Consider the following 16,703-nt stretch of genomic DNA (forward strand, 5'->3'; position numbering starts at 1 on the left):
CATATAATCACGTCTATATCCCTTGCGGGGTAGACAGAGCCAACAATCTTGTATATGTCTTATTAAAGTATATGTATATGTCTTAGCTTTACCCGACCATCGTGCGTTAGCGCAGCAACGTTTTTTATTAGCATTTTTAATCCCTTTAGATACAAAGAGGTTGTAAATAAAGCACCAAAATAAGTACTTTAAACATTTATTACCAATTTCACGTTAACGCTAGATTATCTATAATGAAATTTATATCTATGTTCTTATTGTATGTTTGGAAGTTGACTAGATAATTTTTGTTTGACAATCCGTTAAAATAATATTATTTGTATCGTTTTTATATAATGATAACATTTTATGAAAAAATCTTTATTTTGACGCAAGTATTGTTAATTCTATAGAGAAAAATAAATAGAATGTAAAAAAGAATGAGTAAAAAAAATGATTAATGAATGATTAAGTTACCAATTTTGAGTAGGTAAAATTTAATTTGATTAATTTTTAATCGGTAAATCTGAAATAATCATGTGACACTTAAAAAACAGATTTATAGAAAACGGTAAATGTCTTATATTATTTTAAAACATCAGTCTTATATTAACTATAATAAATAAATAAACGCAGATTTGATTCCTTCGAATTATAGAATAGTTTAAATATTAAAAAAAACTGTTTCATATTATTGATATGCTTCAACAGTTAAAATTAACAAGTTCAAGTAATGTAAATGTTATAAAATTTTATACATAATTATTTTCTGTAATTATTTTTCTTTTAATTTTGACGTTATCTGTGATGTGGCGTTCGGCAGTGTCCTGGAACAACAGAAAATATAAACTTAATTAAAATTTTGTAAAATGAATTGGTTTCTTTTTTTTTCATTTATCTCCATAGATATATCTTTTTCAATTATCACAATTATGTTAGTCAATTTTAGTTTATTATAGAGTCCAATCCATGTATCCAGAGATTTAAGGGAATGATATTTTTTTTTAATAAATCTTAAAAAAAATTATATTTCACAAGCGAAAACGTAGGCAAATGCAGATTTTAATTATATAAATTGAAAGCTTATATTTTTTTTATTATTTTAAAACGCGCAGTGTACGAAAAAAACATCATTTATTGGTGATAGTTTTAAAGTACAATGCTATAATCATATTATTTCAAGGCTTAGTTAAAACATCGTTTGGCAACCAATATGTGCATAAATCACCTAAATAATGTGACAAATGTGGCAACATCGGATTTGGCAGTAGTGCCAACTAAATTAATTTGGATAGACATACAATTATTTCTCTCACTTTGCTGAGGCGATTTCTTCTGCTGATTTTCCATGAACATACATACATACATATGATCACGTCTATATCCCTAGCGGGGTAGACAGATCCACCAGTCTTGAAAAGACTGATAGGCCACGCTCAGCTATTGGCTGAGTGATAGAATTAAGATTCAAATAGTGACAGGTTGCTAGCCCATCGCCTAAAAGAGGAATCTCAAGTTTATAAGCCTATCCCTTAGTCGCCTTTTACGACATCCGTGGGAAAGAGATTAAGTGGTCCTATTCTTTTTTGTAATGGTGCCGGGAACCACACGGCACCATTACAATTACAATACAATTTTCCATGAAAATTGGAAATACTTTTTTTGAAAATGAATAATACGACATCAAAAGTATGTAGTGTGTACGAGTATGAAGTAAAAATCAACAAACGCCGTGTGAGCCTTAAACTATCGACAGTCTGAATAAATACGGTTGTTTGTCCGTTTGTCCCGTTTTTCTATTTGAACCGGTACGAATTCTTGTTTGTTTATCAATCAAGAACGATAGTCAGCAAAAATAAGTATAGGAGAGGAGTTTTGACTAACTACTATTTCAAAGACTTTTATTTTGTTAGAAATTCTACGTTATTTTTCTTCACTTCACTCTACATATTAAAAATTTTCCTACTTTGGTTAGTTTTAAATAACACATAAGATGGATTGATTTATGCTGTTTATAAATCTTCATCTTTAAATCTGTGGCGAGTTCACTGTGTGAGTTAAAACATACACATCTCTTTTTAAAAGTTAACAACTAAAATTACTTTTATATCAATCAATTCACATTAAAATTAACTTACTTCGAGGCATCGCCGAAACAGTAGCCTTTGATGTGCTGTCACTGTCATCAGACTCGGAGCGATTTTGAAAACTGGTTTCTGTAACAAACAGAAATTTATTTACTTCATAGTTTGTCGGTTTTTTTAACACAACTAGCTTTGCCCGCGACTTTTTCTATCTTAAATTTTAACTATATTACTTACTGCAAAGTTTCCTGAAAAACCGTTCAGTAGCTTTTACGAGAAAGAGTAACAAACGTTTAGCTGTGTGGCTAAGTGATGGAATTGAGATTCAAATAGTGACAGGTTGGAACTTTTTATAGTCAGACATTACAGAATGAAATCATCAATTGCAATCAGTGATTCTTAAGACTAAAATAAAAAAAAAGTATGCAATTAAAAACGCCGAAATAAATTTAAGTTCCCCCTTAAATAGTAAGAAATAATAAAAGAAACTTAATCTTAAGGTATCTAAGTGTGTAATAAGCAATAACTTTAAAGAAATATGTCGCGGAAAGAGTTTATAAAAAAGGGTCAATTACCGCAATTATTATTAAAGAAATTCTTACAGATAATTAAATTTACCTTCAAGAGTACATTCAACCGATAATTAAGGTTGAGCAAAAAGTTTCTCTTGGCGTACCGCTGAGTAGGGTTGGCATAGCGTCACTCTAAATTAAAACTTTTCTAATGTAAATATTGTTTTGGGGAACTTCTATTACCGACCTCTTGTGTGATGTCAATTCTTGTTAGGACTGTTATGAAATGTAATGTTTGAGTTAAATATACACACACAAACACACACACATACACATGGTCACGTCTATATCCCTTGCGGGGTTGACAGAGCCAACAGTCTTGAAAAGACTGAATGGCCACGTTCAGCTATTTGGCTTAATGATAGAACTGAGATTCAAATAGTGACAGGTTGCTACCCATCGCCTAAAAGAGAAATCCTAAGTTTATAAACCTATCCCTTAGTCGTCTTTTACGACATCCATGGGAAAGAGATGGAGTGGTCCCATTCTTTTTTGTAATGGTGCCGGGAACCACACGGCACGTTAAATATATACATACATATATAACATCACATCACATAATATAAAACATAATTAACTTGGGATTCTTCTTTTAATCGATGGGGTAGCAACTTAATACTATTTGAATCTCAATTTTATCATTCAGCCATACATCTAAACTAATTTTTTCAAGACCTGTCTCCTCCGTAGAGGATAAAGACGTGAATATATGTATATATTATCCCTTTCAAGGTACACAAAGAAGAAACTGAAGGTCTCGAATGTACCTTCACAAGAAATGAATTTAAAATCATATCAGAACGGATCTTATTAAAAAGTTCTCAACTGTTGAAAATGAGATCCTGATTCAGTCGCTTTCAACTGTCACAGTTTATTTCACCATTCATCTCTATCCAATTTAATAAAATTAATGACTCAGTTAGAAGGGATTTGGCCTTAATCTGTTGGCTTTCTGAAATATCAAAGGAGGTGGTGATATTTATTACTTTATAAAGTGACTTTATTTCGATACAAAAGTTTAGGTAGCTGTGGTGGGCTTCAATTTAAAATTGTTTTGTCTCTTAAACTAGTTAAGTACTAATATTATAAATGTGAAGTGTGTTTGTTTGGTTGTCCGTCTTTCACGTCAAAACCACTGAGCCGATATCCGTGAAATTTAGCATACATATAGTGTGGAATGCGGAGAGGGACATAGGGTACCTACTTTTTATGCGGACGCAGCTATGGATGGCTAGTATACAATCGTACAAAATACAATACGAGTATAATATTGCAATTAAAATTTTTATTATGACTATGTAATAACTTCTTAACAAAACAATATTAATCAGTACGGGACATAAATTAGCGAAGTCATAATTCATGCTAACACAATTTTAGCTCCAAAACGAAATTCAATTACTCAGCTTTGTCTGAATACGATGTTACAGAGAGAATTTTAATATTATATCTTTTGTACGAACTTTTGTGTGCGCAAACTTTATAAAAAAATACCTTATAATATTCTGGACAGATCGTCCCTTGATAAGGTCGCTTTTGGCTGCAATGTATACATGCCGTGTGGTTCCCGGCACCAGTACAAAAAAGAATAGGATCACTTTATCTCTTTCCCATGGATGTCGTAAAAGGCGACTAAGGGATAGGCTTACAAACTTGGGATTCCTTTTTTAGGCAATGGGCTAGCAACCTGTCACTATTTGGGTCTCAATTCTATCATAAAGCCGAATAAAGCTAAGCGTGGCCTATCAGTCTTTTTAAGACTGTTGGCTCTGTCTACCCCACAAGGGATATAGACGTGACCATATGTATGTATGTATGTATATACATATACCTGCATTTTTTGCTGTTGATTTTGGTGCACTAAAGAGTTATTGTACTCGTATTGTAAGAAAAATATAAACTTTTATACGCTCTTCACTTCTAATAGTTTTGGTTGAGCACAAGCGATTATTCAGTCAGTTAATATTACTGGACTTGATGTAATGAGATTCTGAGAAAAAATAAAATAAAAATTCTGAGGTCGGAGTCGGGGGAAATGCCAGTATCATTTAAAAGAGAGACGGAAAAGGTAACTCTTGAAAATGTCCTTCACCAAGCAAATGAGCACCAATAAATTAATTTTAATGAAGACATAGTAACGCGCTCTTTTACGAGGAGCGTCATCGTTTGGAAGGCAAAAGATTATAGCCAACAATTAAACGTTTGATAGGTAGCAATTAAAACAATAGAAATAACAATGGGATTCGAGTTTATTTGTTTACTGGCTTCTGTCTAAGACTTTTTACACGCCCAGATAAGGTCAGATGTTTTCCCTTAGGATTGGGGGTTTCAAATTAAAGATACTTATTGACACTATAAGTACAATCTCTATATTAACAATACATCCCACAGAAAAAAGTACAGGTATGAAATTTCTAGAAAATAATAAAGGCTTTTTCTTTATTTCATTTTATAGAGGCCGCCTGCGTCATACCCGCGGGAAGTCCGGGATAAAAAGGGATATGTTATTCTGGGCCTTCAGCTACCTACATACCAAATTTCATCGTAATCGATTCAGTAGTTTTTGCGTGAAAGAGTAACAAACATCCATACTGACATCCTGACATACTCACAAACTTTCGCATTTATAATATCAGTAGGATAGTTTCAGGTTGATAAATTTAAAAGTTGAAATGATTTAAGTAGGTATCCATGTATAAATTTTGTCAACAGAAGACCATAAAATCGTGGAAAAATAATTCGTTACTCGCGAAAGTCTATTCTATCACTGTACAAAATTTCGTCAAAATCGGTCCATTAGTTTCTGCGTTCATTCTCTACAAACATTAATATGGAACAAAAGCTTACCAGTATCGAATCTCGGCCTGCTGGGCAACCGACTCGGCAAGTCTTGGTTCTCCACGTGGTCGAACGAGCGGAACCCTAAGGCGAACTCCGCGTAAGGGCTTATCTCGAACATTTCTAGATAAGGGAAATAACACTTTAATCACTACTGTTGAACTTCGTGTTCGCTAAAGGTTTCATACAAACGTACTTTTGAATATCGATTAAATTTTCTCAAATTTCCAATCAAATTGAAACGAAAATAGATTGTATGGAAGCTCTAAAAGCTAATAAGCACATTTGAAAGGAAAAAAGTAAAAGGACGGATCTACTAGTCAACCTCTAGGAACAAACCAATTTTTGGGTAATATAAGACTTTTTTTTGAAGACCTAAGTAAGAAATACAATAAATTGAAACATATGTGATGGAATTGAGATTCAGATAGAGGCAAGTCGCTAGTCAATCGTCTAAAAAAGCCTTTCTGTTAATAGATTTTTTTTCCAAGGTGGCGTACTAGTGAGGCGGCAATGACATGAAATAACATACTGTGTCAATTTATTATTACACTTCAATCTCATGTAAAGAGGGGAAAATATTAATGAGAAATAAAAAAATAACTCACCATTTTTACTACACTTTCTCGGATGTATAGGCGATGTGTAGATTCTCGGCGCGTGCGCATACCGCTCCTTGTGTTCGGAATGTGACGCCACGCTCTCGTTTCTGGATTTCACCTCTTCGGCGATCGAGTGGCGATATTGAGATGAGAAGTTTTGCCTATAGAAAATGAAACATTTACCTCAATTTCATTGACAAAGACCAGTCAAAGACGATAGACGTGAAAGGCGACTAAGGAAAAGTCTTATTGACTTGGGATTCTTCTTGTAGGCGATGGGCTAGTAACCTGTCATTATTTGAATAACAATTCCATCATTACTATATACTTAAACGTGCCCTTTCAGTTTTTTCAAGACTATTGTGCTCTTTCTACCCCACACGGGATATCGACGTGACTCTATGTATGTAAAGCAACATTAAAAAGGTGACTGACACATTATTTGTAGTGAGATTTTACAACAAAATGACCACGTAAAATACTTACATATACTCAAGAAAACTCATCAGAGGATTTCCCGAAGATTCAATTAAACTTTACCTTAAGTACATAGTTACAGCAGCCATTTAAATTAAAACGTCTAATTACATTCAGATTGGTCCTCCGCAAACTCACAAAGTAATGTAAGAGGAATTAATGTAATTTAAGCTAATGTTATACAATAACGAAGGTACAGACTTGTCTCGTTAGGAATATGAAAAAGATATGTCCTAATATTATAAATGCGAAAGTAACTTTGTTTGTTTGTAACATCTTAACGCGTTATCTACTGAACCAATTTTGTTAAAATTTCGCATATAAGTAACTGAGAGTCCGGAGAAGGACATATGGTACCTTTCATCCCGGTCAGTAATTCAGTTCCCGTGGGATTTGCGAAAAGCCTGTATTCTTTTATAGGTGGCGTTAAATTCGCTTGTGCGGAGGCGCGGCTAAAAGCTACATACATACATACATAAAATCACGCCTCTTTCCCGGAGGGGTAGGCAGAGACTACCTCTTTCCACTTGCCACGATCTCTGCATACTTCTAATAAATAATAATGGCTAAAAGCTAGTTGGTCAATAATTTCTATTTTATTTTTATAAATTTAGTTTAATGATACAATTATTTTTGGCTACCCTTACATGCAGACATTAAACGATTTTTTTCATTAACAAAAATAAAAGATAACGGAAATAATGTTACGCCCCAAGAATTATAAGTTCTCCTTCTATACCTTCGCTATTGAGCGATAATATATTTACCACAGAATGTTACAAAGTAACTTGAGTAGCGTTTCAAATGCAAAGGAAATGACCCGAATGGCACAATGTCATTTCTATTACCTTTCTTATGACATAATAAACCGATAGCTATGTCCCCGAGGAACTTAATGGGACACTACAAGGGAAAAGAGACTAAATTAAGGTCCTTTGGCACATTTAAAGCGTATCAATAAAAAAATCATGAAAGCTATTTTCAGGACCAGCAAAGCGTATGTATTTTTCTGCAAATATACGGAAGAAATACACACATTAAGTTGGCTTCGTAGTAAGTTAGAGACTTGTGTTATGAGACAATAACTCAACAATACTATATTTAATAATAAATAAACTTACAACAGATGAACATTTAAGACATAGGTAAGCCAATCAGAAAAAGATCGTTTCTCAACATGCCCTGACCGGGATTCGAACCCAGGACGAACTGTATCGCAGACAACAACTAGACAATCTTTTTTTGCGCAATGTCTGTCATATGCAAAATAATTCGTCTGAACAATGGATTTTATTTTATTGAAAATGGTTCAAAAAAGATAAGAATAGGACCACTTTATCTCGTGCCCATGGATGTCGTAAAAGGCGTCTAAGAAATAGGCTTATAATGGGATTCTTCTTTACGTGATTATGTATGTACGTATGCAAAATAATTCGTCTGAAAAACGAGATGAATTTATTGAAAATTATATAAAAAATAATCTTGTTCAATTTAGTCTTTGCCTTCCACTCCGGGAGAGAGAAGTAATTTTACGTACATATGTATATCTCTTGTTTATTTTCTGTTTATAAAACAAAAATAACTCACCGGTGTCTTCTTATCAGTATACAGAAGAAGGCAGACAAACAAACCACGAGCAAGATGGAACTGCATATGATGACCAGCATGTTGAGGTCGAGGAACTCCGAAGGTGGTCCGATTTCCTCTAAAACAATAGGAATGATATTACTAGAACTTCTCCAGCCCTGTACGCGCGACGCACGCGCCGCTCGCCATTTTTATCGCGCGAAAGACTATCGCTGTCGCTGTTTTACGTCATAATAAAAAGCGAAACAGCGTAGTTATTCGCGCGATAGAAATGGCGTCGCGCGTGCCATGCTATGGTAGCAGAAACTTATATTTAAGTCTATCATCGCTAGATAATGGCTAGCTATTTAAGTCTTGTACTTTCTGAATCTCAATTCCATCATTAAACCATCCAGCTGAACGTGGATAACTATTGGCTCTGTCTAACCCGTAAGGGATATATACGGTAATAATTATTATTTATTTATAAAATGTCTATATTCAAGAAATAATTTAAACTGCAGTCACTCAGTTACTTGAATACTTATGTACCTACAGGCGCATATGAAATTTTCTTTTAATGGTTATAGTTTGTTTGGTCATGGTTCTCTACAAGCGACTGTACAGTGTTAAAAGTTACGTAACAGGTGTATTCCTATTTTTTCACTTTTTAGCCTCAAAATTTATAAGGAACTTATTGTTTGAATTCCAAGAAATGTTAACAAAACAATTAGAGTGAAAACTTAATTCTGTGAGCGTCTGATATAAAAATAATTTTCCTGACTGTAAAAGTTCATTCATTAACATCAATTATATTTTCATAACATAGAAATGCATTATCTTTCAACGGACTACATATCTCAAAACCTAGTACAATAAATAATGTAATATAAATTATGCTTCGAAGAGAGAGTGGATGTAAAATTTGCATGTAATTATAAATTTAATCTCAAGTCTCCTTGCCAACAAGAAGCTAATATCCGTAATGACAAACTAAGTTATATTGCAGAGTACCTTTCAAACATGTCTGATACTTCGCCACAGACATAATCAAGTTAGATACACTAGTTCATGAAATATTTACGATAAGTTTGCAGATGCAGAAAGGTTTTGAAACTTCAGTTTATGGTAATGACAGTGACAATAGCTATTTATTATTATCGAAAAGACTTCCATCAAAAGCAATTAATTACCTTAAGTACGCAAGGAGTGAGCGAGGGGAACCCGGGGTTTGCCTACTCGTATGTCTACGATACTAGGATTTTTGTCGAACCCACTCTGTAGAATGATCACACATCCATTGACCTGAATGTGCAAGGTTCCTCATGATATTTTCCTTCATCTTAAAAACATCGATTAACATTAACACTAATCTATACTAATATTATAAAGCTGAAGAGTTTGTTTGTTTGAACGCGCTAATCTCAGGAACTACTTTTTCGAATTGAAAAAATATTTTTGTGATGAATAGGCCATTTATAGAGGAAGGCTTTAGGCTATATAACATCAAGCTGCCCAAAATAACTATTCCACGCGGACGAATTCATGGGCACAGCTAGTGTATTATAACTCAGAAAAAGAGTCATTACTACATGACCGCAGTAGAATACAAACTAACGCATGACGCTTTTTAATCGGATCCATAAGGTATCTAGCTAGACTTATCTCTATGACATAATAACAGGGACCTTCGAAATATGTCTAAAGCTTCAACAATTTGCTACTAATCCTGACGTTCGAACTTAAATTGATGACGTCATTCCGTAGTCTGTCAGTTTGTAATAGGTAAAGTTTTGATGGCGAATTAACGGGCCAATGTTCAGTGTATGGTTTGATGGATTGATTAAATTTTGGACGGCATTTGATAAGGTCTATTCAAGTAATTTTCAAACTATTTACATTGCGAAATTTAATTTTATAGTTCAGTGACTTAGGACAACATTTTAATAGTGTATCTTCATGTCAGTTCTTACATATCTTTTACGGGGTTGATCGAGATAGTTTTTCGAAAACTCGAAGGCCACGTTCAACTAAATGACTTAATGAATTGAGATTAAGATGGCCAGTCCATCGCCAAATTGAAGGTTTTCTTAACAGTTCTTAACCGATATATAAAACTAACACATAATTCTCCACAGGTACTTCGCGGATCACACACACCTAATGCTAATTATGAACAGAAAAGATTCATATATTTATTTTTAATGAACATTACAAGACCACTCAACGGATTTTGATAATATTTGGTACAGTTACACAAGTCCCGTATATATTTATTTAGATATACTTAGACAAAACCATTGATATATATGACATATATAAAATGTCATATGACATTTTTATGGAACGAAGCTGTAAAGCTTGTTTCCGTAAAAAAAATCATTGTAAGAAAGTATTGTAAAATGCTTTAGTTCCTTATAAAAATATACAATAATTTTCAAGCGAAAATGTTTTGGGTATCGATCGATCACTCAATCAAATTATCGACGAAATTATAATACGAGAATCTAAAATAACATCTCCAACAACCCTTGGGGCGGAAAACAACAAAACCCAGTTGATAATAATTGGAGTGGCTCAAACGTGTTTTATTTTAACTTCAAGACTTGCACTTCAACTTATGGCATACATAGCTCCTCTTCAGATAAGTGACGTGACGATTATTTCATTAATTGATTTTTACTTTTTTAACTATAAATCAAAGAAAATACAGCATAAGAACTTACCTCCATCAACGTTCTTCGTGGCATACGTATAAACAGTAGAAGCTACGCCGGCATCGTTTGTCGCAGTCACTCGTAGCTGATACCAGTTGGCGGGAGCGAGAGATCCGACTGCGTAAGAGGTTGGCATGGAGCGGAGTGGTGGTGCTTGGTAATGCCCTTCCATGTAGTTCCAGCCTAAGTTTAAATCCATGGGCTAGGAAAAAGTCAGTATCATAAGATTAAATTAAGAAACAAGATTATCAATCTAGTTCGATTGTATGACTAACATAGACAAAATTTTATAATAAGTACCTATATTCTTTGGAGATTTTTAGGGATCATCAAAAAGGATTTTCGGAAATTCTACCGAGAACGTTAAGTATAAGATAAGACATAACATTAACAATCGAAAATCAAAATATAAAATGAAAGATTTGTAATAAAAAGAGCTAAAAGTAATTTCTCAAAATAATTGAATAATTATTATCTTAGATTTAAAATGTTAAAAATGCCGAACCTCTTGTGAATGTTCTCGGAAAGTGAAGATAAGATTAAGATTTTAAAGGTAAAAAAGGATAAAAGCACTAATATTAGAATATCTTGAAATTCCTGCGGGTCTGAGAAAAAAACGGTAATTATATTTTTACGCGGACGAAGTTATCGACTTAATCCAATAAGTCATTATAAAATACAAATAAGCGTTTCTTCAGAAACAATTTTCAACAGCCTCTCATGCTTATATAATTTTATTACCATTTTTCGCGCGTATCTAAATGGAATCCATCTCTAAATTAATTTGGTGAATGGACGGACATTCTGACGGTTTCATTTTTGTGACGGTTATTTCTGGAATTTGCCATTCACGTTCCCAATCTTATTAATAACGCTTCAGTTTACGTCAAGTCATATTAATAAAAATGACCACATTTTCGTACGTACAAATGAGGTTTTCTCTGTTCCTACTATTAAATTTAAACTTGACATTAAAATTTACATGATAAGGAAGAAATTTCTTTACTTACCGCCCTATTTTCTGCTCTATGCCAAGAATTGGATCCGAGAAGTCTGTAGTCCACCTCCCATTTTGTAACGTCACAGCCGCCATCATCCCACCCACTCAGCTGGATGTAAATGTGGGTAGCGTTGCTCCATAACCAGTCAGTTGATTGTGGAGAAACAGGAGCTAAAACACAATCATCGTCCTTCTAACGCCTATGACAACATTCCTGGATTGTCTAAATCAGGATTTTACATGGAGCGAGTCCTGCCTGACTTTGCAGCTCAGGGTAACCTTACCAATATTGTTTCTTAGATATATGTACACGCCGATATAAATGTTATACTTGTACTGTATTGTAGAAATGATAATGTTTTTGATCACATCAAACTTACCTCAAGATTAATAGTTAAACAACGTTTGCTAGATCAAAGATTCAACTACTTAAAATATATAAGAACAAATTACGTTAATGGATTGACTAGTCAGATCCAATTACAATCCAATCGCGAAAATCAATGGTAACATCGTATCTAAAATGCGGTTAAGTAATGACATTTCGAAAGGGGCGTAGTTAGGTACTATTTCATTGATAGAATTCGGAATAATATAAGACTATAGAGGTGGTAACTACTGGTGAATGTCACGACGCAAAAGATGGTTATGACACCATACGCTTTCATTTTGTAAATTTTGTGATATATTTGACACTTTTATAACATCATTTTTATAATTTCAAGTACAATATACCATTTCTATTGTGTTTTATTATTCCGAGTTCTACGGTAAGTATTGTTTTAATTTGTATTATATCATTTATATAGGTAACTACATTGATGATGTCTCTTGATAATTATCTAGAATATCTATTGTCAAGTCAAGTCTTTTATGTCTTCTTTTACATCGTTTTCATTTGCATTGGCATTTTATATGTTCTATGTTTATCGGGTTACTTTCCTCTCAACGACCAATTCATCTTATTTATTTATCATTTATCCATCATTATAACATTACTCAAAACACTTACCACCTCCCTGTGTTGTAACATCAACATGTGCAGGCGCTGAAGTACCAACATTATCTGTAGCAGTGACCCGTATTGAGTATTTAGTGCCACATTTGAGGCCAGCAAGGGTATGCTGTTGAAGACCAGGAAGTCTGGTCTCACGAGCCACGGGCCAGGCTTCTTGCCAAGGTCCGTCTTCTTCACGCCAGGTGAGGTTGTAACCTTGGTGAAATTCATTTTCAAGATTAGAAGTAATTAGGTTTCATAATTAATGCCTTACCTAACCTAACCTAATTATCATTATGAGTTTTTGTCACACCTGTTTTGTTGACAAATAAGATATTGGCCAATAATAAATAAAACTGAACAGGTATACATTTGTTAATATAGAACAATTTACATCTCTCTCTTATCTTGGCTTTTTACCAGTTCCGCCCTTATTCCTCAGGGCCTGAGAACCGCTTTTCTACTTTCTCTCTTCACTTTCTCTACTGCGTTTTTAGTTCTAAGACCAAGACATTTAGTACATTCTACATTCATTTGATAAATGATATAGTCGGCTGCATGAAAATTCAAAACTTTTTGTCCTAATCGCAAAATTTTTCAGAAACAGTTTTAACTAAAGAACACTGAAACACCCTACTAACAAATTCCCAGAAACACAAAAGTCTCAAACCATTACTCACTTATTCCATAAGCCAATGAGTCATTCCCAAAGCTCCTTATATCATCCCATTCCACTACAATATAGTCTTTATAGGGAGTCGCCCTGATGGCTGGTGGATCAGGCAGAGGTAGAACCCTTACTGCATAGACTACGGAATCTGATCCGTAGAGGTTCTTGGCTAGGCACGTGTAGTTGCCGCTAAGGGATTGGTCGATACCTAGAAGAAATGAGACAATTGGTGATCTACTCGTTCCTACATGGTTGTGAGTATCAAAATTGGAATGATAAAAAAAAAAATTAACCAAGTTTTAAAATAATTAATATGATGTTTGTGGTAGTAAATGTCTTAGATAATTCCATATCTAACACTACCGACTTCTTTGGCTAACATAGTTCTACTACAAAAATTACACAAACCCATAAAATTTTATTGCCTCTTACTCCCTTTTCATTACCTATTTGTTTTTTTAATTGGCTCGAATTTTCGCATTAGTAGTAGCATTTGTTTTAGTGCAGCAAAGATTAGAATCAACTCAACGTCTAATTCAGTTATTTTCGTCACATTTAAGCATTTTGCTACACTTAGCATGTAAATGGTCTAAAGTAACTAAATGAGATTTTTACAAGATATATGACTGGATGTATTCCAAATAACATAAAATAAAAATAAAAAATCACTACACGGCGACACTGTCAGGCACAGAAGGATATTGATACTAAACTACATTATACTACACTACTATACTACTTATAGATTCTTTGGATTGTATTTTAAATTATAAAAAGACAAAGTTGTTAATATCAATTCACAACGTACTCTTGATCAGTAAACTGTCATCATTATTCCTAGTGAACCTCGGGTGGTGAGTGATGATGTTCTGGTTATGGTACCACACGGTTCTTGGTGGTGGGGACCCCACGCTCCTGCATTCCAGGAGTAAGGAGTTTCTTACTGCTACTGTCACTTCGCCACTTAATGAAGCTACTCCTGCTACCACTGTCAAGGGAAATGATAATTAATACAGGTGTGATGGAAGACAAATGCCTAATCCAATCCTACTAATATTTTAAATGAGAAAATTTGTTAGAATGTCAGTATGGATGTTTGTTACTCTTTCACGCAAAAACTACTGAACCGATTACGATGAAATTTGGTATTTAGGTAGCTGAAGACCCTGAATAACATATAGGCTTTTTATACCGGAGTTCCCGCGGGATTAATTCCACGCGGACGAAGTCGCGGGCGGCCTCTAGTATTGAATAATAAAAAAAACTAAGTTTCAATTTTTCTTCTCACTATTGGCGTTAATTCCAATTAAATCCCCACGTCTCTGAAGAGTAGCCTGGGAGTACGACTTGGATCATGAATCGTGATCCTAGATTGATTGTTTCCTCACGATATTAAAGTTACATGATAAAGTCATATACACACTGGAATGGAAAATCTTTTACCTAAAAGAAATTGTTATTACCTTTCTGAGAAGGTATATTGGTTACATGTTTGCTATCAGGACCCTCGCCTACTGCAGTGCTTGCTGTAACCCAAACATCATACTGTCTTCCATCGGTCAGGCCCTTTAGTTCTATAGCCTGGGTTCTCTCGTATGCTTCGTAAGCTTGCTGTGCATCTGTTCTTATGGTTTGTGGTCCATCGTTGCTGTTGAAGAAAATATGGTTTATGTCAAGAAGATGACTATAAAAATTGAAATATAAAATTCTCTAAGATTTCAGTCCATAACACAATTTTTGTTTTAAAAACCTTACATACATACAAATACATACATACATACAATCACGTCTATATCCTTTGCGGGGTAGACAGAACTAACAGTCTTGAAAAGATTGATAGGTCACGTTCGGCTGTTTGGCTTAATGATACGAGTAGAATTGGGATTTAAATAGTGTCGGGTTGCTAGCCCATCGTCTTAAATAAGAATTCCAAGTTTATTAGTCGTCTTTTACGACATCAATGGAAATGGGACGGAGTGGTCATATAATTTTTTTTTGGAGCCGGGAACCATACGGCAAAATTTAAAAAACTTTACTCCAGAAAAAATAGAAGAAAACCTATCGCAACTTCAAAGAGATCAAGAATTTTATTTCGATTCCTATGGAGAATATAATGGCATCAATTACGGACACAAATGTGTTACTTGAGCCTTACCATTATAAAAGTAATATTACATTGTCAACAAAGCTTTACGTTTCAAATTTTATTACAAAATATGATAAAATCTTGTACATATAAACCGTAAAGAATGATCAAAAATTAAATAAAAAAAAAATCATCTCACCTTGCTGTAGGTTTGCAGTAAACAGTATAGTGCAACAGCCTTCCATTAGGCTGGCTCGGTTTTTTCCAGCTTACCAGCAGAGTGTTTGAAGACTGCGCCAATAGTTTTATTTCTGCGGGCGCGTCTGGCACTGTGAATCACATTAAAAACTCGAAGCACTTCCTCCTACTTCAAACTTGTTAGTTGGTTTAGATCGCGGAGGAATTATTCAGTGGAGAGGGCATGGGCACATATTTTTAAAGTAGATACAGAACAGGACTTGGTAGGGAGTTGAATAATCTTTTATAACCGGCTAAAGATTACCTACATATTAATCTTAAATCGAAAATAATATCTTCATCCATCGAGTAGATTGACTTGGTCCCAAAATAAGATTTCTACTTAAAGTATCTCAATACCTATCTAATATAATCCATACAGATTTATGCGATGACTAGAGGCCGCCCGCGACTTCGTCCGCATGGAAACCCTATCAATCCCGTGGGAAATAAAGAGTAGTCTATGTGTTATTCTGGGTCTTCAGCTACCCACATACCAAATGTCATCGTAATCGGTTCAATAGTTTTTGCGTGAAAGAGTAACAAACATCCATACTGACATCCTGACATACTCACAAACTTTCGCATTTATAATATTAGTAGGATGTTACCATGATATGTCAAAAGTCATCATAAAATGGTAGAGTATCGTAATTGTGCATTTCCTTTTTGTACAAAGTTGCCATGTAAAATTGTGTGGTTTACTATCATTTCTAAGGATTATTCAACACTAGAAAGGCTTTGTGGTTAATTTGATGTGCGCTATTTTGTTCTTCACCATACTCTCAGCGTGCCCTCTCCAGTGAGCATTTTCTCCGTACCTAGTTCAGATGAAAAATACGACGGCTTTTCTATTTACTTCCCGATGAGTTGGAAAC

At 34.2% G+C, this 16,703-nt stretch overlaps 1 protein-coding gene across 1 annotated transcript in view; it reads right to left on the reverse strand.

The window, feature by feature from the left end:
- Positions 1–777: 777 nt before the first annotated feature.
- The window catches only part of LOC106131946 (cell adhesion molecule Dscam2), a 36,040-nt gene continuing 20,114 nt past the window's right edge, over positions 778–16,703 (reverse strand). Inside the window, exons 18-29 of the mRNA XM_060951804.1 lie at positions 15,788–15,917; positions 14,966–15,150; positions 14,311–14,490; positions 13,513–13,710; positions 12,848–13,048; positions 11,846–12,006; positions 10,845–11,037; positions 8,140–8,257; positions 6,082–6,236; positions 5,483–5,596; positions 2,118–2,195; positions 778–806 (exon numbers count right to left, since the gene is read on the reverse strand). Of these exons, the coding sequence (XP_060807787.1) occupies positions 778–806; positions 2,118–2,195; positions 5,483–5,596; positions 6,082–6,236; positions 8,140–8,257; positions 10,845–11,037; positions 11,846–12,006; positions 12,848–13,048; positions 13,513–13,710; positions 14,311–14,490; positions 14,966–15,150; positions 15,788–15,917 (1,742 nt within the window). The remainder of the gene's footprint in view (positions 807–2,117; positions 2,196–5,482; positions 5,597–6,081; positions 6,237–8,139; positions 8,258–10,844; positions 11,038–11,845; positions 12,007–12,847; positions 13,049–13,512; positions 13,711–14,310; positions 14,491–14,965; positions 15,151–15,787; positions 15,918–16,703) is intronic.

The sequence above is a fragment of the Amyelois transitella genome, chromosome 26 (genome assembly GCF_032362555.1).
Source record: "Amyelois transitella isolate CPQ chromosome 26, ilAmyTran1.1, whole genome shotgun sequence".
Taxonomy (NCBI): Eukaryota; Metazoa; Arthropoda; class Insecta; order Lepidoptera; family Pyralidae; genus Amyelois; species Amyelois transitella.